The sequence below is a fragment of the Lingula anatina genome, chromosome 2 (assembly GCF_051362555.1).
Source record: "Lingula anatina isolate TDL-2025a chromosome 2, LinAna3.0, whole genome shotgun sequence".
In the NCBI taxonomy this organism is placed as follows: domain Eukaryota; kingdom Metazoa; phylum Brachiopoda; class Lingulata; order Lingulida; family Lingulidae; genus Lingula; species Lingula anatina.
Window position 1 is genome coordinate 2,976,135 of NC_141768.1, and position 14,812 is coordinate 2,990,946.

The window sequence follows — 14,812 nt, forward strand, 5'->3', positions numbered from 1 at the left end:
CAGCATATATGCAACCTTGTAAACACATTTTAAGGAAAACCGTTAGGCCTATTGTCATGAAACTCACAGGAATGGTCAGTCTTACTAAAACGCAGGTTGAGTTCAAAAATCAGCATAATCGGGGCATTATTTTAGAAGTTATGCTGTTTTTTCCCATTTCTTCAGATTTCCTCAGATTTAATTCTTAGGCATGTTAATAGCCTTATTATTTAAGTAATAAGATACGTAAAAGTGTTTGTTTGACATTTCCTGCATCTTTACAACATTGTTAGTTGATTATGTAAAAATGATGGTAAACTTGTTATCGTGTATTGTGTAATAAAGTGTCAAAAATGGAAATAAACTCATATCATTGCAGTTTGTCAGATTCAATCATTCACTATGTTCAGAATCTCAGAATGGAAGAAATTGGACATTTAACACTGTTCTATTGATATTTTTCACATCTCATCAATTTTCTTAGTTGATCATATAAAAATGGCAGTAACCTATTAATTTTGTTTTATGTTAAAAAAATGTTAAAAATGGAAATAAACCCATTTCAGAACAGTGCAGTCTTGTTTACATTTTGGCATCTTTAAGTCCTGACTTTGAAGTTCCATCGGCCTAAAAACCTTTGTCAGTCACGTTTACTATTTGTCCATGATACTAATATTTTATTATTAAAAATTGATGATCATTATGCTGTTACACATTAAGTAATATTGCATCAAAATTTGAAAAAAACCTATTTTGGGCACTGCTCCCATGATGACCATTTAAGAAAAACCATGTCACTTACTGTTCTCAAACAGTACAGTTGATATGTACAGATGTGTCTGTACATATTGCCATCACCTGCGTCTGTCGTCGCTGTCGTTGCTGTCACTGTCGCTGTCGCCGGCGCCATGCACTTTCATTGTAAACAAGATAAGTGGAAGGCAGTTTTACTTTTTGGCTGTATATTTACAGAGCTGATGAATATTCATAAAATGCAGGTCAAGTTCGAAAATCAGCATGATCGGGCCATTAATGTAGAGGTTATGCTTTTTTTTTTCACTTTTCAGCATATATGCAACACTGTAAACACAATATAAGAAAAACAGATAGGCCAATTGTCATTAAACTCACAGGAGTGGTCATTCCTGCTAAAACGCAGGTTGAGTTCAATAATCAGCATAATCGGGCCATTATTTTAAAGAAATGCAGTTTTTTCACATTTCCTCAGATTCAATTCTTAGGCATGTAAACAGTTTCATTATTGAACTAATAAGATACGTAAAAGTGTTTGTTTGGCATTTCCTGCAATTTTACAACATTATTAGTTGATTATGTAAAAATGATGGTAAACTTGTTATCGTGTATTGTGTAATAAAGTTTCAAAAATGGAAATAAACTCATATCATTGCAGTTTGTCAGATTCAATCATTCACTATGTTCAGAATCTCAGAATGGAAGAGATTGGACATTTAACACTGCTCTGTTGATATTTTTCCCATCTCATCAATTTTCTTAGTTGATCATATAAAAACGGCAGAAAACTGTTAATTTTGTTTTATGTTAAAAATTGATAAAAATGGAAAAAAAAAACATTTCAGAACAGTGCTGTCTTGTTTACATTTTGGCATTTTCAAGTTGTGACTTTGAAGTTCCATGGGCCTGAAGACCTTTGCTAGTCACATTTTCTGAATATCCATAATACTAATATTTTATTATTAAAGTTGATGGTCATTATGCTGTTAAACATTATGTAATATTGCATCAAAATTTGAAAAAAAAAAAACTATTTTAGGCACTGCTCCAATGATGACCATTTAAGAAAAACCATGTCATTTACTGTTCTCAAACTTACAGGAAAGAAACATGGGACTAAAATACAGCTTCAGTAGGAAATTCAGTCTGTTTGGTAATTCTTACTGCCAGTTAAACAGTTATTTTGTGAAAATTTAATTTTTCACATATTGGCATTTTTAAGGTGTGACTTTGAAGTTCCACGGGCTTGAAGACCCATGCTAGTCACATTTTCTGAAAATCCATGATACGTATATTTTATTATTAAAAATTGACGGTCATTATGCTGTTAACCATTATGTAATATTGCATCAGAATAGAAGAAAACACAATTTTGGGTGCTGGTGCCATGATGACCATTATGGGAAAACCATGTTACTTATGATTGCCAAACTTTCAAAAAAGAAATACAGGACTAAAATGCAGTCTGAGTTGGAAAAGCAGTCTAAGTGACTTCTTTTTCTGGAAGTTATACATTTTCAAAGTGTAAACTTGTCACATATTTTAATTACATTGGTATAACCTGTTGAGGATAATTAAAATTTGATGTTAAATTTGCAGTTTAACATAATGTATTTTTGCATCAGAATTGACAGTAGCCTATTTTGTGCATAGTTATTTCCTGTTTTTTGTCTGTACATTTGACAGCTTTGCTGCCTTGTTGATAATTTTGTGTCATAACTTGATGAAAATTAAATATTAGTTATTTTCTCACTCCTGTTTAAATTTTTGCCTAAATTTGTACAGAAAGTTTTGATTTTTGTTTTAACTGATTTTAAGACCAGACAAAATTGATGAATTTTTTGTAAACAGGGTCATAAAGGTATCAGGACTTTAATTTCCCCCCCCCCCCCCCCCCCTTAATCATGTTGCCTGCCTTCTCATGTAAAGGTGGGTAAACAGATAATCTCATTTATCCAAGTATCCCTTTGGTGAACTAACCGTCATTTTTGTTTCACCGCTACCCCTAACATAATCAGCAACAAGTTTCGAAATTGTTTTTTTTTTATTTATTTAATTTATTTATCTGCACTTATCACGTTACTCACCAACACAACAAAATGCAGATAAAATAACATTTTTACTTTAAGAAAAATTGAGAAAATGGTAGCATTTGTTTGATTAAAAAATCTGCATCTGATAACATCTAATAATTAAGGGATCCCTCTTAGGTCTGTTTAAGCACATAATCTTGTAATTTAGAACCAATACTTTTTGTTTTTGTTTCATTTTCTGGCTTCTTTCTTATATTCAGTAACATTTTCAAAAAATATACACTGGTTAATGCCTCAAATAGATGAATCAAGCATTGTATTTTCTTTCCTGGTAAGGAGGGTCTTTGGGCCGCATTGTTTGGATGGAGAACCATGAACATGCATTAACAGACTATTGACTATTGTTTTGTCAGGTCTAATTGCTTTTTTTTTAATTCAGACAAAGAAAATCAGTATTAAGATTGATGTGAAGCATTTTAATGCATGAATATGACTGTTATGTAAATCATCATTTTTATGTACAGACACAGATGTGTCTGTACATATTGCCATCACCTGCGTCTGTCGTCGCCGTCGCCGTTCATGTCGCCGTTCATGTCGCCGTCGCCGTCGCCGTCGCCGTGCACTTTCAGCGTTAACACCATAAGTGGAAGACAGTTTTACTTTTTGGCTTTATATTTACAGAGCTGATGAATATTCATAAAACGCAGGTCAAGTTCGAAAATCAGCATGATCGGGCCATTATTGTAGAATTTATGCTGTTTTTTCACTTTTCAGCATATATGCAACACTGTTAACACATTTCAAAGAAAACTGATAGGCCTGTTGTCATGAAACTCACAGGAGTAATCAATCTTACTAAAACGCAGGTCAAGTTCGAAAATCGGCATGATCGGGCCACCATTTTAGTAGTTATGCTGTTTTTTCACTTTTCAGCATATATGCAACACTGTTAACACATTTCAAAGAAAACTGATAGGCCTGTTGTCATGAAACTCACAGGAGTAATCAATCTTACTAAAACGCAGGTCAAGTTCGAAAATCAGCATAATCGGGCCATTATTTTATAAGTTATGCTGTTTTTTCACATTTCTTCTTGATTCAATTCTTAGGCATGTTAACAGTCTCATTATTTAATTAATAAGATACGTTTAAGTGTTTGCTTGACATTTCCTGCATCTTTACAACATTGTTAGTTGATTATGTAAAAATGATGGTAAACTTGTTATCATGTATTGTGTAATAAAGTGTCAAAAATGGAAATAAACTCATATTATTGCAGTTTGTAAGATTCAATCATTCATTATGTTCAGAAACTCAGAATGGAGGAAATTGGACATTTGACACTGTTCTATTGATATTTTTCACATCTCATCAACTTTCTTAGTTGATCATATAAAAATGGCAGTAAACTGTTAATTTTGTTTTATGTTAAAAAAGTGTTAAAAATGGAAATAAACGCATTTCATAACAGTACTGTCTTGTTTCACATTTCCTCAGATTCAATTCTTAGGCATGTTAACAGTCTCATCATTTAACTAATAAGATACGTAAAAGTCTTTGTTTAACATTTCCTGCATCTTTACAACATTGTTAGTTGATTATGTAAAAATGATGGTAAGCTTGTTATCATGTATTGTATAATAGAGTTTCAAAAATGGAAATAAACTCTTATCATTGCAGTTTGTCAGATTCATTCATTCATTCACTATGTTCAGAAACTCAGAATGGAGGAAATTGGACATTAAACACTGTTCTATTGATATTTTTCCCATCTCATCAATTTTCTTAGTTGATCATATAAAAATGGCAGTAAAGTGTTAATTTTGTTATATGTTAAAAAATTGTTAAAAATGGAAAAAAATGCATTTCAGGACAGTACTGTCTTGTCTACATTTTGGCATTTTCAAGTTGTGACTTTGAAGTTCCATGGGCCTGAAGACCTTTGCTAGTCACATTTTCTGAATATCCATGATACTAATATTTTATTATTAAAAATTGATGGTTATTATCCTGTTAAACATTATGTAATATTGCATCAAAATTTGAAGAAACCCCTATTTTGGACACTGCTCCCTTAATGACCATTTAAGGAAAACTATGTCACTTACTGTTCTCAAACTTACAGGAAAGAAACATGGGACTAAAATACAGTTTCATTAGGCAGTGCAGTCTATTTGGTAAATTTTTCTGGCAGTTAATCAGTTTTTTGTGAAAATTTAATTTTTCACATATTGGCAATTTCAAGGTGTGACTTAGAACCACCTTGGGCTTGAAGACCCATGCTAGTCACATTTTCTGAAAATCCACGATACGTATATTTTATTATTAAAAACTGATGTTCTTTATGCTGTTAAGCATTATGAAATATTGCATCAAAATAGAAGAAAACACAATATTGGGTATTGCTGCCATGACCATCATGGGAAAACCATATTACTTATGATTGTCAAACTTTTAAAAAAGAAACACAGGACTAAAATGCAGCTCGAGTTGGAAAAGCAGTCTAATTGACTTTTTTTTTGGACGTTTTACATTTTCAAAGTGTGAACTTGAACTCCCATGGGCCTGAAGCCTTATGCTTGTTACACATTTTACTTACATTGGTATTACCTGTTGAGCATAATTAAAATTTGATGTTGAATTTTCAGTTTAACATAATGTACTTTTACATCAGAATTGACAGTAGCCTATTTTGTTATTTCCTGCTTTTTGTCTGTACATTTGACAGCTTTGCTGCCTTGTTCTTATTATCTTTTACTAGGATGTGGACTGAACTTTCACAAGCGTTGTGCCTACAAAATCCCCAATAACTGTTCACGTGATCGTGAGCGGGGTCGAAGAGGATCGGGTACATCAAATAATTCATTCTCTCTCCCGAGGTCACCATCAGAATATTCTGATAAAGAGGTAATTGAATGGACATTGGATGTTCCGATTAGAGTAATAATTTTTTGTAATGTATGGTGTATTGAAAGAAGCAGAGCCGTTGCACTGAAAGGAAGTACCTGTCTAGGTCTCTTGTGCATTTATCCAATGTTCTGTTATTAATTAAATTATCTCTCTACCAGTAAATCATGCATACAGTAGTACTTGCTAGACAGTGAGTGTTTTTGGTTAATAGATTTGATATTTGATCTAGTTGAAATATTGTGCACTGTTGAAGCACTGTGAACTGAGCATTGGGGAGATGTAATGAGAAAAAAAAGTTCCCTGTCTATCAGTTCTAACTTCCCTTCTGTAGAATGTCATGCAGTGTAGTTGAAAAAAGTGAAAAGCGAATTGATTCAATTTTGTCACCAGAAATTGAAGCCATTTATGAACATAATCCATTTTTACTTGTAATTGACTTTTTGCAGCTCTGGCAGCTGTTGGTCAATCAGAATAAGCTTTAGAATTCAAATGGTTTCAAAGAAAACCCAGTAAATGTAGTTAAGAATGAATTTAGAGATCCTTGAATTGAGTTTTAGGTGCCATAGGTGTGTAGATTGCGTGATTTGTAGAAGCAGCAGCGATAATAGGAAAATATTTGGGTTAGGATGAAGGGATGTTTGTCAAAATTGTATTCAGAGATCTGGAGACGCTTTACTAGGTGATATCTCAATACAGTGGTAACTTCTTTGAGCAAATATTATCTTCTTTGAGCAAATATTATCTACTGACAGTGAGGTTGTATTTCTCTCCAAGTGATTTTGAGATTATTTATCTGTTGGTATGATTACTCTGAGCACATTGATAAAATTTCTTTCAATGGGGAATACCCGCTTTAAGGGTCTGCCGCTAGATGGCGTGGGGGTGAAAGCAGTCCTTCTTAAATCTCGCAGAATCTCGCTCACGGCTTTACACCAGAGTTTAACATGGAGCGTGTGCACGCGTCGCTGACAGTGAACCAACTCAAACGCAATTTACTTGAATGTGGTGCCATAACATCTGGATGAAAATGTGAATTGACTGAAAGGTATGTGTTTTCTTTTCATTTAGTGCTTGAAAAACAAGAATGCTAACTATTTTCCTTGAAAAAAATCGAACATTAGTCGAGGTGTGTGTGTCAAATCTGACATGTTATGTACATGTAGACTACTGTAGGTACGAGTAGGCCTACGCTCATATTTTGTTTTAGTAGCACGAAAGACGAAGATTTTTTATACTTAGTAAATGTACTTATTTTTTTTCTTTATAAGGTTACCCAAAGAAGGCCCATATATTGGGGGCAAAGCCTGAAACTGTCGATTTCAGGACCCCAGGACAGCCAACTTCAAGAGCAGGATAAAATGATTACTTCAGGAATCTTACCCGTCACTTCACATCAGCGGCAAAGATTGATGTAGCCACCAGTTATGCCTACCCTAAAGCTGACTTACAGGCGGCTGTGATGGACAACAACTATTGCCAAGTGCCATGAAAACAATAATGCATGGATAGAGGGAATGATGTAAGTGAAAACAGAGGTCTAATATTAAGAATCAGGCCCAAATATGAGAAAGAATTATCAAACTAGGTGATGTGTGACATCATAGAAATATAAAATTGTATCTTAACTATTTAATGCTGTAACCATCTACCATGCTTTAATGGGATATGACTATTTCAGGTTGAGGAACAAACAGCGAAGGACACTGAGCATAGCAAGTTACAAGGAAAGAGCGCAATCTGACACAAGGAGAGACAATGGCGGATCACTGCTTCCAGATTTGGAGAGATAATGTCAGCTACAGAGAAGAAGTATATGAACAAACTGTATGAATAATTGTTGTGTCCAAAACCATTGCAGACACATGACAGTTGGACCCGGACCCGATTTCCCCTTTTTGGAATGTGTATCTCGTGCACGAATCTGGGCCTAAAGAAAACCCGCGAATACTATACTAAGTTAGAAGGCCAGATGTTCATTACAAATCGCCCATTCTGCTATTTTGCTGTGTTTACATTCAAAGATCTGTTTGTGGGGTTGATTCATTCTGACGCTGGATATTTTTCTACATGTATTTTGCCCAGGATAACTTTTTTTAATGAAAAACACTATAGGAAGTATGTGTCAACCAGTTTATAGAAAGTACCCCTGTATGAGATGGTTTTAGCTGCAATCATAATTTTGAAGTGCAATTTTAAAAAATGTTTTCACTAAAATGAAATAATTTGGTGGTGCTATATTCTTTACAAAAAGTACTTATGTGTTTATGCTGTTTTTAATAATATTTAACTGTAATGAAAAAAAACCCATGATGCTATTTTGTAAAGTATTTTAGCGGGATGAAATAAATTGCTAGTTGTATTTACAGCAAATAATTTGGTTTTTCTGCTTTTTAAAGAATTTTCAAAGTGATGACATAATGTGGTGGTTCTATTCAAGTAAAATAATTCATAAGTACTATTTTGTAAAAAGGAACAAAAAACTGTTAATTTGTAAAATGTTTGCTTTCTTTAATTTTTATTTCTTAAACTGTTACAAAAAGTTTTCCATACCTACAGTAATCCATTGGCTGAGAAATTGCAGCTATATATTCAGGAAAGTTATAGCACAAATAAATTATCTAAGTATTATATGGTTTCATGGTTTTTACTATGGACTGAATAATTATTTTGTTTAAATAAAATATTTGGTTTTGCTGCTTTTTAATGAATTTTCAGAGCGATGAAATAATATGGTGTTTCTACTCAAGTAAAACAATTCAGAAGTGCTATTTTGTAAAAAAAGAACAAAAACTGTTCATTTATAAAATGTTTTCTTTCTTTAAATTTTATTTCTTAAACTGTTACAAAAAGATTTCCAAACATGCATTATTCCATTGGCTGAGAAATTGCATCTATACATGAACAAATAAATTATCTAACTATACCTAGTTTTATGATTCTTACGAGGTACTGAATAATGATTTTAAATAAAAATAATTATTTAATGAACATTACCGGTCATGCTCAATACATCAATAAAAAAGGATATTACTTAATAACACAACCTTATGCGGGTAGTAGGCTACCGGGACTTATATATATTTACTGACAACTCTTCTGAAATTACGGACATAAGAAAACGCACTTTGATAAATCATACTTCCTAGGGGCACTTTCTTGCTATGGAGCTCTCTTTCCAAAACTTTATAAGTTTTGCCAAGATCAATTAACCTTTTTACGTGTATTCTTTGTGAGGCAACTCGTCTATCTTTAGGGGCCTAATTACTGTTCCTGGGTCAAGTTGTAACTGACCCTTTAACATGGAAGGTGTGTTGACATGGGCAACCCTTCACTTCAAACGAAGCCCTGAATCCTCAAGAAAATTATGCCCACCTTGCCGACTTTGACATTCAGGTACACAACAATACTGAGGCATGTTTATTAAGGCCAGTACCACAGTCCAACGTATACAATATCCAACATGGCGACCTAGGAAGGACTGAATTCACACTAGCGACACCTGGCGCCAAGCGGGCTGGTATTCCCCATTGTACATCCAAGATGATAAAATTCTGTTAAAAAATCAGAATGCCCTGTGATTAAAAAAATTGCATCACTGTTGAAATTTTAGGGCTTAGGGCTCCTCCTCAGTGGCAGTCAAACCAGTCTGTCCTCAGCTGAGGGGCGCACCAACAGGTCCAAGTCATGGAGCGGCCGCCCCCTGTGGATGGAGAAAGAGTATGCTGGAAGAATTAAGGTTCCTCACACCTTCATGGTCCACAACTATAAAAAACCCACAGTGTGCCAGTTCTGCAAGAAGCTACTGAAAGGGCTGTTCAAACAAGGACTACAGTGCAAAGGTTGTTTTTGATAATTTTTACTAATTGATTGATTGATTATGATATTGATGATGATATTTGCCATTCATTTATTTATGTTAACATGAAAAGGACTTTTTTATACAGGGGTCTGAATTATTCTGAATTCAAATTTTACTTTTTCTTGATAATTTAAATGCATGCCCCACATCCTCTGTAAAAATCAATACCATCCCTATCTTTTACAAGTTTGATCAGAAACAAGGTGTTGGAAGTCATTAATTTGCACATAAACAAACTCTATAGCCGGCAGCTTCTCTACTTGTTTCCCACTGTTTTAATATATTCTCTGTAATGAAACCAGGGTTGAGTGTAATCATTTGCTTAACAAATGAAAATGACTACAATTTATATCATTAATATTTCTGTAATGTTTTGCTCTTTCTCTGTTCCAGATTGTAAATTTAACTGTCATAAAAAATGTGAGCCACATATTGCAAAAGACTGTCAAGGAGAAATTCCAAGGAATTTATATGGAGGTATTAAGTGGTCAAATATTTTTAAAAGAAATTAAAGCCATCACTTCAATTATTAAGTTATTGTATAGAATAAAGTACAGATTTGAAATGACATATAAAAATCAGACTTCTTGGACCTTGCACAGCCACTTTAAAGAAAATTTGTTTTACTGAGTCTTAACTTGCTTAGAGAGATTCTTCCATTGCAATCCCCCATAAAGAAATCCTTCCTACAGTCCCTGAATTAAGTGGTCATTTCAATGAGAGGAAGGGACAGCACAGACAGATTATATACTAGACAGGTGCAGCTCTTTCCTGGTCTGAATTGTGTAAAAAAACCATCTTGAATACTGCTTAAAAAAATGGAAGTAGATTTTTTTCTCAACACCTGTATTGTGCTTCCTTGAAATGAAATGGCTGCTGTAACTGTATGTGAACTGATGGCAACTGGACCTCACATTGCTGGTATTAAATGATGGTGACTAAATTTAAAGGAGGCAGCTGTGCCTTAGAGATAGGAAAAGAATGGTTGACATTCACAGGAGGAATTATTGATTGCTCCATCATATTAGAATGACACCTTGTGTGTGAGTGGCACTCACACTCTACAGAGTTGATTCAATTGCTGGATGATTCAGTATCTTAGGTTCTTCTGATAGAAAGTACCAAGAAATAAAATGCATTATTCATGTATTTTAAGTTGAACATGTTTAGAACTATAAATAACAATTGTCTATGTGTTTTTTTATGAATGTTGACAAGTGTGCGGACCTGTGTGGCGCGCATACGTGCTCATGTACAAAATGTACAATGATTGCTTAGTGGAGATAATTTTATCAAATTGCACTTTCGTTTTACATACAGTATCTGCAGTTGGGTTTCTTGCATTGTTTGCTAATGTGAATAAATGTATTTATTATTTAGAGGTGTACTTTGAATGTGATGCCTCGGAGGCAGAAAGTGTGATTGAGACGGAGGCATCTGAGCTAGGGGAATCTCTTCTTGATGATGAAGCTTTTCTCGATAGCGAAGACAATGACTATCCGAAGCCACCACTGAGGTGAGAAGTGCATTGATCGCATGTGACCTCCCCTTTGAAATGGAAATACTTTGTGATGTGTTGCATGTCACTCTGCTGTGCAGTGCTGACACGTGATGATTTCATTAATGGTGTCGTTACAGGAGTTCAGTTAAGGCTTGATGTTTTACAGTGTTTTTTTTTTCTTTTTTTTTGTTATAACTTTCAGGATTTCGCTGACTTTAGCTCTCTTTCCTTCTTACTATTTGTAATTTAAATATATTTACTTTTTAGACAAACAAGAAAAAAATTTATCTTGAATTTTTAGCTTTACATTGCATATTTGAACTGATTTTGTAATATTGATGCAGAGAAAAAAAAATTTCATTTAAAACCAACCACTGGTCTGTTTTCCACTCCTTCAGTCCCACTCAGAGCAGTAACATTCCGTTGATGCGTGTGGTACAGTCGGTGCGCCACACGAAGCGTGCGGGAGCCCAATCAAAGATCTTGCGTGAAGGATGGCTGGTGCATTTCACCAACAGGGACCACACTGTGAGTTGACCCACATTTCACTGTCAGAGCAGTGAAAAATGAGGAGAATGAGAAGATGTATTTAAATGTATTTAAATATGTTAAAAAATAATGACATTTAACTTATTTATTATAAATATGTGATTTTTTAAAAGGTTGGACAAAGTATAAGAAGGACTATATAATATAATTGTTTAATTTAACTTTTAGATATAATTTCAATTTATTGAAATATATTAAGTGGGTTCTTTAAGAGTTATGTGTTAAGTTTTCATCTAACTGTATCATGATTTATTTCATAGCGAAAGCGACATTTTTGGAGACTGGATACCAAAAGTATTACACTCTACTCAAATCCTGAGTCATCTAGATATTACAAGGTAATTCATGTCAAAAATTGCAGTAATACATTCCTTTGCACATTTTAATGAGAGAGGCTTGTGTAATATGTTGTGTACTGTAAGTTTAAATTAACTGTTTTCCTGTCAGTATATCTTTAACGAATATGTATCACACTAGGACTGGGTTCCCATGCCTAGATCAATCTTACAGGATTGATCCATCTCCAAGGGGTTTCTAGCTAAATTGCTTTCAGCTTAAGTGGCTTTGATGTCTATCACCCATACTGAAGCTGACTAATGATAATTAATTACCCTTGGCAGCTTCAGTAGGTGTGACAAACATCTAAGACGCTTAAGTTGATTGTGATTTAGCAAGAATCCCCTTGGAGATTGATCAATCCACAGTTAGTACAATAGGGTCTGAGAATAGTCCCTTGTACACATGGCCATGTGTATCTTTCAGGAGATTCCCCTGGCAGAGATCTTATCCCTGGATCCTGCCAGAGACCCCCAGAGCGTGGATGCCACCAGGGCCCCTCACGTCCTGGAGATCAAGACAGACAGCACAATTTTCTATGTCGGCGAAGACCCCTCCTGCGATGGCAAGGAGTCCATCCTTATGGCCTCCCCGGAGAGTGGAGTCGGACTGGACCTGGCCAAAAACTGGGAAATGGCCATCCGCCAAGCCCTCATGCCGGTCACTCCTCAGTCCAGCAATGCTGGCCAGGCTGGACAAGGTAGGACCTGAGACCCATGGTTTTGTTTTAGTGGTATACTTGTGATGCTGAAACTAATGCCTGACTGTACTATTTTTTGTAACCTATGTATATAAAGAGGTGCTGCTGCCTTGAAAATATTTAATAATTTTTTTAAAAAATCAGGAGTTGTAGAGTAAATCAGCAAATGGGAAATGCTTTTAGTGAGAGGTCCAAATTTTTTTTTAGCATTGATGACTTCAAATAGTTGAGGCCATTTACTATAATTGTAGGTTTATTTTCATTGGATGCTTTGATCACTGATTCAAAGTTTGTAAAGAGGTCTGTTTTTCTTGTGCATGAATGGCATTGTTGCCAAAGCAGAAACTTTTCAACTTGCCGTGATATGCATGCTTTTCTTTCTTGTAGACAAATCAGAATCTGACAAGAAAAATAGCAAAGAAGAATGCAAAAATAATGTTCAAGTGACAAGTCAGTTCTACTTTTGGGTGTTTGAATTTTAGTTTGCCAAATTTTAACTCACCTAGAAATAGTGTTTTAATTACATTATTTGACCTAGCATGTTTACTTAGGAATTGGTTGCAGTGGCCGTCTTTATTAATATTCTTTTTGAGAGAATAGTTTGCAGTGTTGTGTTACTTTGATATGAGCCTGGTTAATTAGTTGAACTCGGTTCTTCTCTTAGACACAATTCACCAAGATTAAAACTACTTTCAAAGTATTATTAATCGGGATTTAAAAAAAAAAAAGGTACTGTCTTTGCAGTGCAGTTTTCAAAGACATTTCCTTGCATGGGAAGGAACTACTAACTGTCTTTTATTCAGTAATTGACAATTGGTTTTGGAACCTGTTTTGACTATTTTACACAGTTTATGGGTTAAAATGTTAATGTCCTCAAGAAAATATGTTCTTTGTCAAACATCTGACACATTTTTTCCCTGGACTGTGATTTACTACCATCACTGTAACACAATGACAGCTCTACAGCCAGGAAATCATGACTTTAATTTCTTTAATTCTTCATTCTTCATGTTATATTATTTGGACAAACTTGGACAATCTTTGATTTCAGCAAGACTGGCTTTTTGAATGATTTCTATCACTAAGTGTAGCTTGTTTCTTAGCAGTAATTATAATGACTCCACTTTGCATCATAATTCCTTTCTACTTAACACTGAGTGTGTGGACTGTGTTACATCCAGGAGTTGATTCATATCACAATTAAAGTACACTTTGATGTTTTAAGCATTTTATCTTATAAATGACAAGTTTTACATTTATGCAGACTTGTATGTTGATTTCTACATAGATGTGAAACTTGTCCTACAGAGCATCATGAATTGGTGTAATTATTTTGGTATCCAATAAGTGTACAGATGTTAACCAAGCATGCAAATTTAATTTTGGTAAACATTTTATGATTATTAAAGAATGAATTTAAGAAATAAGTTGATTGAAAAAAAGTAAAGATGATCTTCATGTTTTAAAATCCTAATGTAAATTGTATAGAGCTGGAAGTAGTGTTAAGAATGTAACTTGTTCTGAGTTTCATGCCCTGGTGTTGTATTATGTTTTCAGATCATCAGTCAGCAGAGGCTGGAAGTGTAGAAGGCAAGGTGGATGTCAGTCAGATGTATGTTATCTACCCAGATGATGTTCTGGGTTCAGGACAGTTTGGTATTGTGTATGGGGGTAAGTAGTATTGAATTAAGGTGATGAAAGGTTTTACAAATTTTGAAGCCTTTTCATTTTCCTATGGGGTGATGGAGGTCGACATTCTGTTCTGACAGTCAATTTCCAGGCTTCAATCCAGTCAACAATGAAAACACAATTTTATTATCCCAGCTACAAATACTGTTTACCATTTGGTTGCTTAATGCAGGTGGTAGGCATTTGCACCCCCCCCCCCCCCCCCCCAAAAAAAAAAATCATAAATCAAATTTAAAAAAATTAAAAGAAGAAAGAAAAGAAGAAACATCCCTTTCTCATGGTGTAAATCGAAGAAATCATTTTGTTATGATGCCTGCTATTTTGCTGCAGTTGTGATCTGGTGTAATTTGTAGGTGCTGCATTTGCCAGACAAAGATTTGATTATCCTACAGAAACAAGATTTCTCATCCTTTTGTCATTGTTTATCTTGTAAATCTTGAGCAAAAGATCCATTATTGTGCATCAACATGTAGTATAGGTAGGGGGAAGGGGGGGGGGGA

At 34.5% G+C, this 14,812-nt stretch overlaps 1 protein-coding gene and 1 long non-coding RNA gene across 8 annotated transcripts in view; both read left to right on the forward strand.

The window, feature by feature from the left end:
- LOC106173314 (serine/threonine-protein kinase D3) overlaps positions 1–14,812 on the forward strand; it is a 53,310-nt gene that overhangs the window by 24,606 nt on the left and 13,892 nt on the right. For 5 of the 7 annotated variants that reach the window (XM_013554405.2, XM_013554407.2, XM_013554413.2 and 2 more), the window contains 9 exons: positions 5,530–5,675; positions 9,289–9,517; positions 9,931–10,014; positions 10,918–11,053; positions 11,437–11,566; positions 11,848–11,925; positions 12,350–12,623; positions 13,011–13,073; positions 14,181–14,294. In XM_013554405.2, the coding sequence (XP_013409859.1) occupies positions 5,530–5,675; positions 9,289–9,517; positions 9,931–10,014; positions 10,918–11,053; positions 11,437–11,566; positions 11,848–11,925; positions 12,350–12,623; positions 13,011–13,073; positions 14,181–14,294 (1,254 nt within the window). The remainder of the gene's footprint in view (positions 1–5,529; positions 5,676–9,288; positions 9,518–9,930; positions 10,015–10,917; positions 11,054–11,436; positions 11,567–11,847; positions 11,926–12,349; positions 12,624–13,010; positions 13,074–14,180; positions 14,295–14,812) is intronic. The other 2 variants (XM_013554409.2, XM_087005464.1) reach the window with 1 other exon arrangement.
- On the forward strand, positions 6,509–8,306 carry LOC147763328 (uncharacterized). The gene is made up of 3 exons (XR_015332991.1): positions 6,509–6,723; positions 6,947–7,197; positions 7,357–8,306. It is a non-coding gene; the product is annotated as an uncharacterized LOC147763328 (long non-coding RNA).